This window comes from Notamacropus eugenii, chromosome 4, assembly GCF_028372415.1.
Source record: "Notamacropus eugenii isolate mMacEug1 chromosome 4, mMacEug1.pri_v2, whole genome shotgun sequence".
NCBI classification, from domain to species: domain Eukaryota; kingdom Metazoa; phylum Chordata; class Mammalia; order Diprotodontia; family Macropodidae; genus Notamacropus; species Notamacropus eugenii.
Window position 1 is genome coordinate 245,237,136 of NC_092875.1, and position 16,885 is coordinate 245,254,020.

General features: G+C 39.5%; 1 protein-coding gene across 4 annotated transcripts in view; it reads left to right on the forward strand.

Annotated features, from left to right (window-relative positions):
- Positions 1-16,885, forward strand: part of GREB1L (GREB1 like retinoic acid receptor coactivator) — a 195,218-nt gene that overhangs the window by 131,110 nt on the left and 47,223 nt on the right. For all 4 annotated transcript variants that reach the window (XM_072604358.1, XM_072604360.1, XM_072604359.1 and 1 more), the window contains 3 exons: positions 692-826; positions 3,570-3,767; positions 16,416-16,596. In XM_072604358.1, coding sequence (XP_072460459.1) covers positions 692-826; positions 3,570-3,767; positions 16,416-16,596 — 514 coding nt within the window. The remainder of the gene's footprint in view (positions 1-691; positions 827-3,569; positions 3,768-16,415; positions 16,597-16,885) is intronic.

The following is a 16,885-nucleotide window of genomic DNA, read 5'->3' on the forward strand; positions in this document are numbered from 1 at the left end:
GGTTCTATTGTGGCCTATCTGTGAGAATTGTGCTTTCATCACTGATCCCAGGGGTTCAGAGTATTTTAGTATTTAGTATTCTTAGTATTTTGCTCATAGTGCTGTTGTCATTCTTTGTCTTTTGATCTCAAAGAGGACCATGACATCAGGGAGGTGATACCATGACTTGCAAGTGAATTGGATTTAAGTGAGAGAGGGTTGTACAAAGTCATGAGCCTCACTTTCACCTCCAAAGCCATCTGGGTCCAGTAGTAAGATATAGATCAGCATTACTGGGGATGGCCCAGGATACAGTGGGGGATCTTGGCCTTTTCAAGCTAAAATGTTTAGCAGGTCTCAGTTTGACTGAGGCAACACCCATTTAGTGATTAAGGCTTATTAAGAATTGAGGCAGAGAATGGCCTCTTTACCTAGTAAATAATAATAATAATAAATAAAAAGAAATAAGAAATTTTAAAAATCAGTCTGGGAGGGGAAGACCTCAGGGTTTCCTAGTATTTTGTTAATGGTCTCACAGGGAAAAAACCATGGAGACAGCCAGCTGTGAACTCCTTGTCAAAGATTTAATGCCTGGCAATCAGTTCTAAATGCCAAGTCTAAGTGGAATGACCCTGGTCACCCTGGAACCTTCTGGTTTATGAAAACCTCATTCCTTACAATCCTATTCTCTCTGTTATCATTTCTTTTGCAGGTGATGATCTAGATAAATTGCTAGAGAAAATGCAGCAGAGAAGAGGGGACAATGTGGTTACCCCTTTCAACGGCGATGTTAATGAATGTGTATCATCTCAGGAGGCAGCTGCCATGATTCCCACACAGAACCTGGGTAATGTTTCTTCAAACTAGACACCTGGAAATAAGTTCTTAATAAAACCGATAAAATCTGAATCCTATTGAAAGCTCCAAGGATTCTTCTCTCAGTCCATCCCATCATGGTTTAGTAGAAAAATCACTGGACTGAGAGTCAAGAGATTTGGGCCAAGTCCCAGCCCTTGAGAGTTACTATTTGTGTGACCATGAACACATCACTTAAGCCCTTTAAGCCTCATCTATAAAATGGAGATAATAATTGTAATACCCACCTCACAGGGTATTAAATATGAAGAAAATGTTTTGTAAACAAAGTACCATGTAACCAAGAGTTGTTGGGGGTTTTTTTGGGTGGGGGGTGGATATAGTCCTGTAATTTCTTCAGGTAATTTTATTTTTATCATGCTAGAGTATTTCTTTTTAGCAACAGGCTCAGTCTAGTGTTCTAGGTTGATGAGTTCCTAGAATTTGGGGAAAAAAAGTGAGATTTTCATCTTATCTTTTTTTTTCTCAAAAGACTTCAGCTGAACTCAGTGCTCTTTCCTTAGTTGTGTGTGTTTTTCTGTGTTTGGTTTAGTACTTCACAAGAGGATGCTTGGATAAGACCCAGGCTCCCAGAGTTGATGAACCCTTTCTTGTGTTTTGGTGGCCTTCTTCCATAACCCTTTAGGCTAATACTTTAACTGGGAGATGCTGCAGCAAAATCTGCATGTCTTCTGTCTCAAGCAAGCCATGAGAGACTCACTGAGCAAATAGTTCTAAAGTACAGGAAGTAGAAGCCCTCTGAATTGAAACTTCAGGAGCATGGAGGGAAGTGGAAGAGGAAAGATCCAGAGAGAAAGTGGCTGCTGGGTGGATGATAAGGTTCATAACTATGCCCAAGCTACTTTCTGAAAGGAAAGAACAAAAGAAGGAACAGACAAGAAGGCAATCTAGAAAAGCTGTTTGAGAGGACCTGGTGATCACTGAAAAGACACGTGGCCTTGGACCTCTCCCTCACTCACACCTTAAGATGATGCCCCCCACTAATGCTGTAACATTTGTTAACTGTGAGTAGAGTACAGAGTATCTGTCTGATCAGAGGGAAGGCATAGGTATGAATCTTTTAAAAGATTTTTGTATTTGTCAAAACTGCAAAAATCAACTAAATCCTGCAAGTCCTCTTATGGAGGTCCCCCTGGAAGTCCCCCATGTTAATATTTTTGTACTTTTCCCTTCCCTCATCCAAGAAAAAAAAACCACACAAAAGAAAACCCCCTCTAAAAGTCAGAAGAAAAATAGTAATTTTGTGCTGAGTTATCAGTATTAAATATTAACAGCATTGTGCTGCAAGTAAGAGCTGGCCCACAGCTTTCCTAGTAGCCAGTATATGGGTAACAAGCTCCCCTGGAAGAAATCCCCTGCTATTCACTGGTGGTTGTTTTTTAAATTAACTTGCCTTTGGGTTTGATTCCTTAAAACATTAAGCATAGATTATTTGGATGATTAAAGTATTTTCTCCGGAAAGCTTTCCTACAGATTCCCACATAAAAGCCAGTGCTTTGAAAAAGCAATTTAACAGCATGAGCTCTGGTCTTTGTTTTTGTTGTATTTTATTTTATTTTTTTTCCCTCTAATTCTGATGACCCTAACCAGTGGTTATGAGTCCTTCTTCTGTCACTGATATAACTGAACACCCTGAAAAGCATTAGGTGATGTTTTCTGGCCAGCTGTGTTAGGGATCATATCGGTTCAGTAAATACAGGCATTAGCATTAGAATCTTAGCAGAATAATCTAGAGACTTCAGGTTACCGTCCATTTGCAAAATTGAAACACCATTAAAAGAAAAGGCTTCTATAGAAAGGGACTTTTAAGAATGTGACCATAGACTAGTCAGGCATGAAGGAGAGTGTTGACTGGATGCTTACTGGGCTATATAGTTCAGGAAAATTCATTGTAGTACAGGGTTACATGGTTCCTCAAATTTCTCCTCAGGCACACTGCCATTCCATTTCTTAATAGCATAACTCACCTTTTTCTTGATACATGGGCAATGTGCCATTTAACCCCATATCCTAAGACTTTGGAACTCTGAGATATGCAGTCACAGATAGGGCCTGGGTATTACTGCCGTTCCTAAAAAAAAAACAAAAACCTGTTCTTTCCCAGGTAACTGGTGACTGAAACCCTTTATTTGCATCTTCCCTATTTCCAATATAGAGATTACTGGGTGGATAATTAGGGAGAGTCAGAATTTTAGGTTGATGTGTGACTACTCCTTTGCGGTCATTGATATGACCAGTTAATCAGTGGGCAAGTGTTTAAGTGCTACTATGTGTCAGACCCTGTGCTGAGTAGTAGGGACCCAAAAATGTCCCCCTCCCCCTCAAAAAAGTCCCTGCCCTCAAGGTGCATACCTTCTAATGTGGGAGAGAACATGTAAACAGTTAGGTACATAGTCAGTAAACATTTATTCAGCACCTACTACGTTCCAGGCCTTGTGTTAACTGCTGAGGATACAAAGAAAGACAAAAGAGGAGCTCTCAGGGAGCTCAGAGGTATTCTGAGAGGGGAACTGCCCCAATTTTCCAAAGGTATCACACAGCTTCAGGGAAAGAGGATCAGCTGCATCAGAAAGTGATCGTTCTAGCAAAATGGGGCACTTTTCCTGCTATCCTGTAAGTGTGATGTGTCCCACAACGTTCAAGATGCTTTGCTAACTGCCACTACTATGAAGGCAAATTAATCCTGTCCTTATGGCTTTTTTGTTTCATTTTAGATGTAGATAATGACACCTTCCAAATTTATCAACCACAGCTCACAGTTGCCAGAAAACTCTTATCTCAGGTATGTGCCATAGCGGACAGTGGCAATCAAAGCCTGGACCTGGGCCACTTCAGCAAAGTGGATTTTATCATTATAGTCCCGCGTTCAGAAGTTCTAGTACAACAAACTCTTCAACGAATTCGACAATCAGGTAAGTTGGAAGCATGTAAAAAGGAGCCCCAACATAAATACAGACTTAGATAGAAGCCCCCTTTTTCTCTTCTTTTTTATCCAAATGCTCATAGGACAATTGCATTATCGTGCTGATAGTGACAGTATTTGGAATTTTCATGTATTTTTCCATCAAAGGTCTATCATTATTTTTCTTCTAGGGAAGTGTATGTTTTGTCAGTTACAGCTTAGCTCATTAATTTGGGAAGTAAATGTGATAATTAACTTCAGTTAACCAGCATGAATGGGATATTGGGTATTTTAGTTAACTGGACCCTCTTACCACAACCAGCTAATTGAGAGATAACTGCACCTCTACCACCTAACTGAGAAATAGCTTAATTATTCAGTGAAACTTCTCAGGGCAAGGATGCTTCTTCAGAGACTAGAGGGTTCTCTGCCACCTGGATTTCTAGAAAAATTTGTGTAGATCAATTAAATAGTTTTAGATCAGTGAAATAATCTTAGAAATACAATGTTATACCAACCACAAATCCTCGGTATAGAAACCTGCCCAGATTGACTCACTTTGAAAGAGGCTTCATAAAAAGAAATAAAGTTGCCTCTTGTGCCTTTAGTCAAACAAAATAAATTCAAAGGGGAAAAAAATGCTGTTTTTCATGATCCTTCATCTAGGTAGAAGCAGAAAGCTTCAGAAGTCTAAAAGAAATAAAGAGATATTTTAAAAATAAAGAGAATCTCAAAAATGTTAGAAGATAGAAGTGGTTCTGGGAAAAAGAGAACATTGGAAAAGTGCTTGTGAAAGTAATCAGATTTTAAGACACCATGGAAAAAAGTGTGAATGTGAAGTTGCCTCTGGTTTTCTTAGCTGCAAAATAAATTTAGCTACAGGCTGAACTGTAGTTCTATAGTTGGAGAAACACAAAGTACTTGAAGACTTAAGAAGTTCTTAGAAAATTGCAAGCAAGTAAAAATGAATGGAAGTTCGTGTTGAATGATAGAATTTTAGAGTTGCAAAGAACCTTCGTAATCATTTTGTCTAACCCCCTTATTGAACAAATATGAAAATGAAAGGGCCCTGCCCAGGGTTCCCCAGCTAGTTAGTGACAGAGCAGAGACCCAAACCTTGGATTTCCATCTCCCAGGCAAGCATGCTTTCCTTGACAATGAAGAGTTTGAAGGAAGGTTAATCAGTTAATGGGTCAGCAAGCATTTATTATGCATCTATTGTGTGGTGGGGACAAAAAAGCCATAAATGAAATAGCCCCGCTCCTCAAGGTGCTTTTGCTGATAGAGACCATTGGCATGTCTATTAAAAATATGCAAAAACTATACCAAATAAATACAAAATAATTGAGGAGGGAGGGAGGCACTGTCTGGTAGCTGAAAAAGAACAGGAAAGGCCTCATTTAGGAGGTGTTCCTTGAACTGAGTTTTGAAGGAGGCCAAGGATTCTGGAGGAGGGCATTCTAGGTATGAGCAACAGCCTGGACAGACTAAGTAGGTGGAATGTCATGTGTAGAGCTGGTCTGGTTGGGCCATCAAGTAAGTAAAAGGGGAGTAGTGTGTATATGTAACAAGCCTAGAGAGACAGGCTGGAACCAAGTTGTCAAAAATGAATACCAGTACCCTTCCCTTATCCAAAATAAATACCTCCAGTTTCTTCAACCTGTTATTTTATGGAATTAGTTTATTGTTTTAAATATGTTTTTTACTTATTTCATTAGATATTTCCCAATTACATGTTTTTAACATTCATTTTTTAAAACTTTTTGAGTTCCAAATTCTCTCTCTCCTTCCCATCCCTCCCCCAGCATGGAGAAGACAAGCAATCTATCGATTATACCTGCTAAGTCATGCAAAACCTGTTTCTGGCGTTGGTTTATTAACATAAATTAGCATCAAGCTGCCAAAATACAATCAGATCTTAATTCATGGTGGATAAGGGTCATGGTAGCTTGCTATAACTACGATTCTGCTACCCCTTTTCTACCCTTAAGAGAACTGTTGGTGAAAAGCAGTCTTAGGAGGGAGGATTCATTGAGGGCGAGGGTATCAAGAGGTTAGAAGAGAATAGGGAGTGTCTTGCCTGGATTTCTCCTTTGCTCCAATTACCTTTTTTTTACTTATTTACTTATTTATTTATTTTTTAAGTTATTTTTCATAATTTTCACAAATGTATCTCATCTCTTCTAGGTGTGTAAGATCTTTGAGAGCAGAGGTCGCATAGTTTTTTAGCTTTATTTAGTCACTGACATGCTCATAGTTGTCACTTAATAAACGTGAGTGAGGCTGAAGTGGAAAAAGAAAGTGGAAATTCTTCTCCTTCCTAGAAGAATGTCATAAATTGATACCTAAACCCATTGATGCTATTAAAACATCAAGCCACATAAGTCAAACATGAATGGAATGACCTTGAGTTACACATTTATATTTAAACTTATTCTACCATATCCTTCTTAAGGCTGATTTTAAGGTGCTAGAGACTTTGGTGATGGTGGTGGTGGTAGGGCAGGGAGCAAAAATCGGAGCTAAGGAGAGAATGGTGCACTTTAGGAAATGGTCTTCTGAGGTATTTTTGCTGTCATCTTTGTAGCCCTCTTCCAGTCACCCAAAATTTAAACAATGAAGAACATGTGCTAGGATCAGAGGGGAAAGGGAAAGTTACAGGATTTTGGAGCAGGAAGAAACCCTAGACGTCTTCGATCCCTACTCCCCATTATTGTCGTTGTCCAGTCATTTCAGTAGTTCCAACTCTTTGTGACCCCGTTTGGGATTTTCTTGGAAGAGACACTGGAGCGGTTTGCCATTTCTTTCTTCAGCTCATTTTACAGACCAGGAAATTGAGGAAAGCAGGGTTAAATGATGTGTCCAGGGTTACACAGCTAGTAAGTATCTGAAGCCAGATTTGAACTCAAGAAGAAGACCAATCACTCTATCTGTTGTACCAGCTCACTACTTATCCACCCCCATCATACAGATGAGAAAACTGAATTGAAATATCTTGGCCAGAAGTGGCAACGTTAGGACTAGTCTTTGGGTCTTGTTTACTGGTGCTCCTTAAGCTATCACCTTCTGCCTTATGTAAGTTATAGACCACCCTGGCCTTGTAAGGAGAGAAAGAGAGAAAGAAAAAGACAAAATGAGACAAGAACACGTTACTGGATGAGGAGGCCCCTTCTTCCAGTGCAAGTTGGCACCTTCACTGTAATTATACTCCTGAAGACTTGCTTGGGATACTGAGACATTAAGTGACTTGCACAACGTGTGTCAAAAGTAGAATTTAAACACACACACTCCCTCCTGGCTTCAAGACCAGTTTTCTATGACCTGGGCCACACTGCCTCCCTTTGAGCTTGTAGAAAAAACCAACAACTGAGAATTGCTTTGCATAAATACGCCTGAAAAAATGAATTCGTATTTTGAGAACCAAAGAGTTCTCAGCAGGATGTAACAGATAGATGACCAGAAGGAGAGTCAGAAGATCAACATTCTGATCCCAGCACTGGAGCTTCCTAGTTGTGTAGGCTGTTCACTGAAACCCTCTGAACCTTAATCTGCACACCCCCCCCAACCAGTTCCCCCACTCCATCAAAGAGAAATAATATACTGCCTACCCTCACAGAGTTGTGAAAAAATTACTTGGTAAACCCTAAAACTCTTTATGAAGATTGTTGTTGAAAGTAGTTTTCAGACAACAAATAACCAAAAAATATGTATTTTTAGCAAAACTTGTGTTTGATGAGGAAAATAACTAAAAAAAATTTAAGCATTAAATCAATCACTTAATCAACCAGCATTTATCCTAGGACCTGGTGATTAAAAGAAAGACAAAAGTAAAACAATATTTAATAGAAGATACAACATGGGCACTTATTAATGTATATAGAATGTGACCAAAATGAATGCAGTGATCAAGTTTTGTGCATAGAGTTCAGAAGAATTCATTCATTCAGTGACATTTATTAACTTCTTAGTGTGGGCCAGGCACTATGGTATATACATAGAAAAGAAAGAAACAAAGCAATCTTAGTCCCTTGTGTATGCATCACATACCTTTCTCTATGTGGTGGGAGCTAGAAAAGTTAGCAGTTAACTCATTTATGTAGCATGCTAAAGTTGACAGAAGTGTGTGTTTCTTCAGTAATTCTATGGGTGGGGCAGCTAGAGTACTGGCCTGGAGTCAGGAAGACTCATCTTCCTGAGTTCAAATCCAGTCTCAGATATTTCCTAACTATGTGACCTTGGGCAAGTCATTTAACCCTGTTTGCCTTAGTTTCCTCATCTGTCAAATGAGCTGGGAAAGGAAATGGCAAAGCATTATAATATCTTTGCTAAGAAAATCTCAAATGGGGTCATAAAGAGTTGGACATGTCTGAAAAATAACAAAATACTATGGACAGGTAGTATAAACTTTTGTAAACCCTTAAAAAAAATTAGGAAAGTGAGATTCAAGAAGATTGCAAGTGGTTGGGGGATAGGGGCTGGCCCCACTCCTTCTTGACTCAATGAAGATAGGGAGTTGAAGCTATAGGACTAATCCCCCAAGAAAGAGTATCTTACAGAACATATCCAAATGTCTCCAGCTATACCAGGTGTAGGCAGTGACCTCCCCTGGCTGGGGCCAAGAAAAGAATTATCTCATCTCTGGCATGGAGATAGCAGGTTGGGGAGACAGAAAGCTGGCTACAGAACTGTAAGTGCCCCCGGGCTTTCAAATGTATCAGCAGATTCCTTCATTGAATCTAACATTTTCCAGATCAAAGATTTGCTTTTAAAAGTTTCCTACAGACTCTCAGCATGTCTCTCCAGACATTCCTGACAAATACATAAAATTGGTGTGCTTTGATTATTTTAAGATCTTTTTCCTGTGAGTCCTTGAAAGGTCAGAAAATTGTTGATACATCTAAAATTTCATGAAATCAAACAAATACTTGTATTCACAGGGAAGACAGCTAAAATCTAGATTGCTTTTTAAAATCTTCCATACCATATATTACACAGAAGATTTGGTGTTGGGTTAGAGAGGGAAAGATTTTGAAAATCTTGGGTATATATACTTTTAAAAAAAATTACACCCTACACGTCAGAACATGTTTTATGCAGATAATCTTGCAATATTGTTGGCTATTCATTAGTCTTTTTGACACGTGGACATCACAAAACTCCCTGATGCATATCAATTTTCCTTAACTTATAGAAGGAGAAGGGAAAAATTTGAAACTCTTCCGACATTTGCAGCTGATTAGCTCCTTCTAGTGATGGACACTAGAAGATTTTCTTCCCCTTTGGTTCTGTTTATCTACTGTCTTACCCACATACATGTCTCCTTGGATTCATTCCCCTCTTGCATCTCAGGGCCAGGGATGAATTGAAGTTGCTCTTTTGTATCATTTAAGGACAGAGTTCTTTTTTTTTCTTTCCAGTAAAATTATAAGCCTTTTTTACATTGCTTTATCCAGAAGCTACATCTTAAGTGAAAGTGAAAAATTGGCCCTTATGGCTAGATCATTCCTGATTGTAATATGCATGGTATCTGAAAATTTTTCTTTTATAAGTTGACTTAGGGTCTAGGGCCAGATGGGTGGCTCTGATTCCTTCAGCACAGAGTCCTTTCTCTGTAGCGTGAATTGATATAATTCAGCAAGCATCTCTCATGTTTACTGTGTACAAGACATCAAGGAAATAAACTCAAAAAGAGAATCCTATCCCTTAAAGGAATAGAATTTTGCCAGTGGAGATGGGAATTACAACACACATGCAGACAAGTCAGAAAAGGTCATTTCAGGAGAATATGTACCAAAGGAGGGTGGTACCAAGTTGCAGATGAATAAGTAAAAACTTCTTGTAGGAGGTAGTTACCTGAGCTTAGCAGAAAAGAGAGCTAGGGATTCTAAGAGATAGAAGTATGAATGAATTGCCTCCCAAGCATCACAGACAACCTGGGCCAAAGTACTGAAGTAGGGAAAGGAGAACTGAATTGAGTGGACAGTTTGGTGGGCCAGTCTGTCTCTCGTGCTTGAAGAGGGCCAAAATGATGTCACTGTGTTGAGGTAAAGGTATAGTGTGTCCAACTGAGGCCAATCAGACCAATATGAGCTCAGAAGGCTCTACCACAGGTCAGGTGGTAGAGCACAGGTCAAATAACCCATATGAACATCTGGAGTGGAGATGCTTATAAAGGAAGTAATGAATCTGGAAAGGCATATAGGAATCAAATGATGGAGGGCTTTACCGTGCCAAAGTAAGAAGTTTGAATTTGTCCTAGAGGCAATAGGGAAACCACACAAGATTCCTGAGTGAAAAAGTGAGGTGATCTGACCTGTGCTTTAGGAAAATTATTTTTGGCAGTTGTTTGGGTTTGGAAAGGAGAAGAGCTATATGTATAGAATGGTAGCTTGTGGGAAGAGAAAGACCAAGTGAAAGTTTTGTGAAGAGGAGGGTGGATTGATGGGCTGCAGCAGGAAAGGAACCAGTTGACAGAGAGGTGGAAGAGGAAAGGGAGAAGGTGACCAAAATTTAATTAAAGTCAGTTTCAAGTAAACAGACATTGACTAAGAGCCTGCCGCCTGCAGTGTTGTGTTAGAAGGTAAGGGGTGGGGATGGGGGGCGGAGTTTAGTTTATACAAGATGCAGTCTACTCTCACAGAATTCCTGTTTTAGTGAAGATAATAGGAGACGTTCCTCTTACTCCTTATTCTCTTTTTCTCCTTTATTCTCACAACAACCTTGTGAAGTAGACGTTGTGAGGATATATTACCTCTGTTTTGCAAAAGAGGAAACTGGACTTTGAAAAAATGGATAGCAATAGTGATAATAATAAAAATCAGCATTTTATAGAACTTTCAAGTTTGCCAAGTAGTTTCCATGTTATCTCATTTGATCCTCATAACAACCCTGGGAGATAGGTACTATTGTTATCCTCATCTTAATAATAAAGACAGCTAACATTTACGGAGTGCTTACTGTATGGAAGGAAATGGCAAATCACTGCAAGTACCTTTGCCAAGAAAACCCCAAATGGGGTCACAAAGAGTGGGACATAACTGAACGACAACACTGCTATGTGCCAGGCACTTTGGGAGGTGAGTGCAATCGTCATCCTCATTTTACAGCTGAGGAAACTGAAGCAGGTTAAGTACCTGGCCCTGGGTCATAGAGCTAGCAAGTGTTTACAACAGGATTTTAACTCTTGTCTTCCTGACTCAAGGCCCAGTACTCTATCCACTGTGTCACCTAACTACCTTCCAAATAAGTGACTTACTAGGTTTACACAAGCTGCTAGCACTCTGACCCAGGTAAAAGGGAGCTATTTCATTAAGATTTTCCAGGTCTTGAACTTGCTAACTCCCCTTCTGCCAACTATTTCCCCCTTTCAGCTTGGTGACCTGAGGTAGCATAACGTATAACGCTATGAACAGAATTTGGAGTTAGATGACCTAAGCCAAAAGCCTCACTCTACCAGTTACTGCCCATGTGATCTTAGGCAAGTCACTAAACTTTGTGGGCTTTTGTCTCCTCATTTTTCTTGTAAAAATGAAAGTGGTAGCCTTAAATGACCTCTAAGTTCCCTTCAATTCTAGGGCTGTGATTGAATTTTAACTATGGTTGGTTAAGAGAGGAAGTTTTTAATCTTGTTTGTGTCATGTGGTTCTTTTGGCAGTCTGGTGACATTTATGGAATACCCTGTAAATGGCACAGTGGATAAAGCACTAGATCTGCACTCAGGAAGACTCATGTTCCTGAGTTAAAATCTGGCCTCAGACGCTTACTAGCTGCGTGACCCTGGGCAGGTCACTTAACTCTGCTTGCCCCAGTTTCCTCATCTGTAAAATGAGCTTGAGAAGAAAATGGCAAACCACTCCAAGTACTTTTGCCAAGAAAACCCCAAATGGGGTCACAAAGAGTTAGACACAACTGAAAAAAAGTGACATGTATGTGCATATATCTATATATCTGTCTATCTATATATATGACTTTTAGAAGAGATATTGAAATATCTTTATTAACATAATAAAGTTCCCAGACCCTAGGTTAGGAACATCTAGTATACTGCAAAATATCTTAGAAGACCTGTTGACAGTGTTCTAAGTTACTTCCAATAACAAAATGTGAGATTTAATATAGAACATTTAGGTAGGAAGAGTCTTGAAATTATCTTTCCTTCAGCCAGAACTCCTAGGTTGGTCCTTTCTGATAGACATCTTTTCTGGTGTTGAAAGACTGTCAGAATAGCTGGAGTTTCTCATGAAAACACGTTTCCATAAAACAGCTCCTCTCATGGTCACTCATTATACTCGTTGGAAAAAATGTTACTTTATCTGTCCTTTACTGTCCTCTCCAGAACTGGACCTTAGGCCTGGTTGCTAACCAGTCATTCACCTGTGCTTTGAAGAATTTCAAACTCTGATCCCTGACACTAGAAGATGATAGTCACTACTTGACCCTTGTTGATGAGTCAAAGCTCCTTCCAAAGCTTATTTCTAGAAATTCCTTGTCTTCTATATACTTAATTGTCTGCTCTCCTGTATGAAACTGGTGCCAGATTTATATGACTTTCTTTCTTGACTTCTGGGCACATAATTCCTTCCCTCTACTTCTGGTTTGATGTTTTATGTATCTTTCCTTTTGTCTCCCTGCATCCTGGACATTCATGGGGTGTATTGTAAGTTTTGTAACCTAAATAATAATCAACAAGCATTTACCAACCTTCAGTGTACCTACTGTGTGCTCCCAAGGAGTGTACTGTCTGTGGTGGAGACAACATAGGTAGTAGGATCATAGATGTAGAGCTGGAATGGAGTCTCAGAAAACAGCAAGTCCAAACCTCATTTTATAGAAGAGACCTAGAGAGATTAAGTGGCATGCTCACATAAATACCCTTTAAACCCAACCTTTTTTAACTTTAAGGCTAGGACTCTGCTTACTCCACCACACTGCCTTTCTGATGGACATTAGACTGTCCATTTATAAATATAGGCAAAATAAATACAGAATTAAATATAAGGCAGTTTAAGGAGAGAGTGTAACCAGTATTTGGGAAAGGGGATCAGGAGAGCCTTCAGGTGAAAGATAAAGTTTGAACTGAGTCCTGAAGGAAGTAGGAAATTCTTTGACACAGAGATGAGGAGGGAGAGCATTCCAGCCATGGTGGACAGCCAGGGTGAAGACATGGTGACTGAGGTGGAATTCCATGTATGTGTGTATGTATAAAACAAAAAACCCAGTTTGACTAGGCTGGAGAGTGAGACAAGGGAGTAATAAATAATGAGGCTAGAAACTTTATAGGGACCAAGCTGCAAAAGGCTTTAAAAGGCAAACAGAGGAGTTTGGTTTATGTTTTGTCATAGAGGCTATATTCAATCATTTTTGACTCTGACACCATTTGAGGTTTTCTGGGCAGAAATACTGGACTGGTTACCATTTCTGTCTAATGCTCCTTCTACAGATGAGGAACTGAGGCCAACAGGGTTAAGTGATTTGCCCAGAGTCACACAGCTTGGAAGTGTCTGGGGCCAGATTTGAACTCAGGAAGATGAGTCTTCCTGCCTCCAGGCCTGTCACTATTTACTGTACCAGCTAGCTGCCTAAGGAGTCAGGAGGACTTGAGTTCAAATCTAGCCTTAGACATTTACTAGCTGTATGACCCTGGGCAAATCATTTGCCAGTCTAAGCCATCGGGGCAGAAATTGTGTAAAATTTGTAAAAGGTGCTTGAAAAGATGACTTTTCTATTCACTTTGTGTTGTAATTTATTCTTAGTTTTTCTGTCCCTATTAGTACTTTTGTATGATAAACATATCCCCTTCCATTTTGTGCCATCTTAAATTATAAAAATATGAATTCACAAAAATATTAATAATAATCTGGGAGGGGATTAATGGAGAGATAAACAATAGAGAATGCATCAGAAAAAAGATACAAAAAAAAAAGCCCTATGAGCCACTCACATCTTGCAGTATGCAGTAAGAAGTCAGTGCTTCTGAAATTATATAGTACAGCTTTATGTGAAAGGGTGAAACTAAGAACTTTTGAGATGCTTATTATATGCAGATGCACTGTGGTATAGAAGGAAGAATGTTGAATTAAGAGTGAAAAGCAACATGGACTTAAAGTCTTTGTGCCTTAGTTTCTGCATCTGTGGAATGGTAATAACAATGCCAGTAGCCCCTAATTGACAAGGTCATTGTGAGCACAGTTGTAACTAGTCAGAGTGACCAAGACCTTGTCCAGAATACTAACATTTAGGAGGTAAACTTCTTTCTCGTGTCAGTTGTCTGGCTTGCCATCCTTATGCCCCGTGGCTCTCCACTGGTGACCCCTTCCTCCCTGCTGCATTCCTCCCCCTGTCTTATCTCCTGCTTGGGATTTCGAGGCCTAAGGCCTCTTCTCCTGGTGATACTGCACTTGACCAGAATGAACTGTCTTCTGCAACCCTTCACCCAAATACAACAGGATAAATTTGTCCCAGGAAACAGAATTCCTAGTTATGGCTCTAATTATGAGGATCAAGTGATATGCTTTGTAGGATGTTTTATAAACCTTAAGTATTATGTAGAAATGAGAAATTTTAAAAAAGAAAAAAAAAAAAGCTTATTAGGGAGGCCATGGACTAATTTTTTCCTCTGAAGACTAGCTGCTCATGTGTTGGAATCAAATCAAAGAATCAAAAATTTCTTTCTGAATTTTTCAGATGGGTAGCTTTAGTTTGTAATTGCAAAGACCTGGTTATAGCTGCAAGAACTGCATGGAATGGTCATTGGCTCCCCCTTCTCCCTCTAGACTTACTCATTTAGGCTTTAGGTTAAATTTTCATTAGTTTGGCCCTCCTTGCCAGAGGCACAATGGGAGTTGAAAGAAATTCACTTACTCTAGCCTACGTATCAAGCAGACTTGAGAAATTTTTTGCTGAAGGGTAATAAGTTGGTCTGAAGGAAAGACTTTGACCAGAAGAGCCATTTTCTCTGCAGGGCGAGTGTAGTCATTATCCTGAGTCACAAAGGAGCTGAAAGATGGGCTGATTAGCCCTAGATATTTTTTGGAGGGGACAGAATCTCAAAAGAGATAACATTCCCTCTAAGTAAGAGAACCCTTAACAGCTGAAGGTAGCTTCAGTAGATAAAGCAGCTTAAGCTAGAGACTAGCTGCAGATCCTGATAGGAGCTCACGTTTACATAGGACTTTAAGGTTTATGGTTGTTCAGTCCTGTCAGACTCTTGGTGACGCCATTTGGGGTTTTCTCAGCAGAGATGCTTGAGTATCCTTCTCCGGCTTATTTTACAGATGAGGAAACTGAGGCAAAAAGAGTTAGGTGACTTGCCCAGGGTTGCACAGCTAATAAGTGTGGGAGACCACATTTGAACTCAGGAAGATGACATTTTCTTGACTCCAGGTCTGGATCTCTCTCCACTGTGAGACCTAGCTGCCCTAAGGTGCCCTTCACAAATCTATTAATCTCTCAATCAACAATGATTTCTTAAGTGCCAATAAAATGCCAGCCACTGAGATTTCAAGTACCAAGAATCTAGCAGTCCCTGCTGGCAAAGATTTTATATTCTGCTGGGCGAAATAACAGTTGCATATATAAATACACAGAAATACATAAATACATAATAAACACATATACATAAATATAATGTGAATAAAGGCAAATAGAACCCATTAACTCATGCTGTGATTCCTGTTTTCCAGATGAGAAAGTTAAAATTTAGAAAAGTTTAAGTGGCTTACATAGGATTAATAAGTATCTGAGTGAAGAGTTGAAACCAGGCCGTCCTGGCTGTGCCACTCTGACTCCTGATACTAGCAGTTCAGCCAAGAGAAAACTCAACAACATAGGAGAGTAGCAGCTCTGTTTGAGGTAGTTAGGTTGTACAGTGGATGGAGCCTAGACCTTGACTTGAATTGAAATTCAGCCTCAGACACTTGCTAGCTGTGTAACCCTAGTCAAGCCCCTTAACCGCTGCCTCAGTTTCCTCAGTTGTAAAATGAGGATAATAATAGCTCTTACCTTGAAGGGTTGTTGTGAGAATCGAATGAGATATTTCTAAAGCACTGTAGCACAGTTTCTTTCACATAGTAGGCACTTTATAAATGCTCATTCCTTTCCTTCTAGGAGAAGCAGCAAGTGCAACCTTTTCTCAGCCTTCCTACAGCCATCCTCATGTCATTGTCCTCTTTATAAGTTATTCTGTTTAATCGTATCATTTCCCTGCTAGATTCAAAGAAGGGAATTTCTTTTATGGAGGAGCTACAGCTCAGAGCAGGATTTTCCTCAGCAGACTTCAGTGACTATTAGCGACAGCAATCACGGATGGGAAAGAACATTTGATTAGATATATTTTCAGTGCACGTCTTCAGCTGCTTTTCAAAGCTCCAGAACTACCTCTGATTCCAGCTGCAGGAGGGAATAGGGTCATAGCAGGGGATAGAAGTGAAACAGAGAAATGAAAATCTTATATTTGCTCTTCAGACTTGCAATGGGGAACATGCACAGAGGGAAAAATGTTTTTACTAAATCCAGGAGCTTGTTAACAATAAGGCTTATTTTAACACTTCTCCAAAGATCAGGAATCAGCATTTAAAGTGATTTGTTTCTGCACCTGATGTTCTTTCTTTGTATTGATTCATGCAAATAAAAGTACATGTATTTTTTTTCCTTCGGACAGGTGTTCTTGTAGACTTGGGTCTGGAAGAAAATGGAACGGCTTATCAGAGAGCCGAAAAATACGTTGTTCGGCTAGACAATGAAATTCAGACCAAGTTTGAAGTTTTTATGAGAAAAGTCAAACAGAATCCATACACACTGTTTGTTTTGGTTCATGACAACTCTCACGTGGAACTGACAAGGTGATTGCTTCCGAGTGAGCTAGTAAAAAGTTACTTTTCTGACAGGGATCATTGGGTCTTAAGCAGTTTTCAAAAGATGGTGGTTGGGAGAACCCAGGTCCCCTAATCTCTGGTGTCTCCTTGTATACCTTTGTTCTTTACCTTGATGACAACTTTTTAAATTCCTTTAATTATCAAGGCAGTGGTTCAACAAGCATTTAATAAGTGCCTACTATGTGCCAGACACTGTACCAAAAAATTCAGAAAAGTTTAAGTGGCTTACATAGGGTTAATAAGTATCTGAGTGACG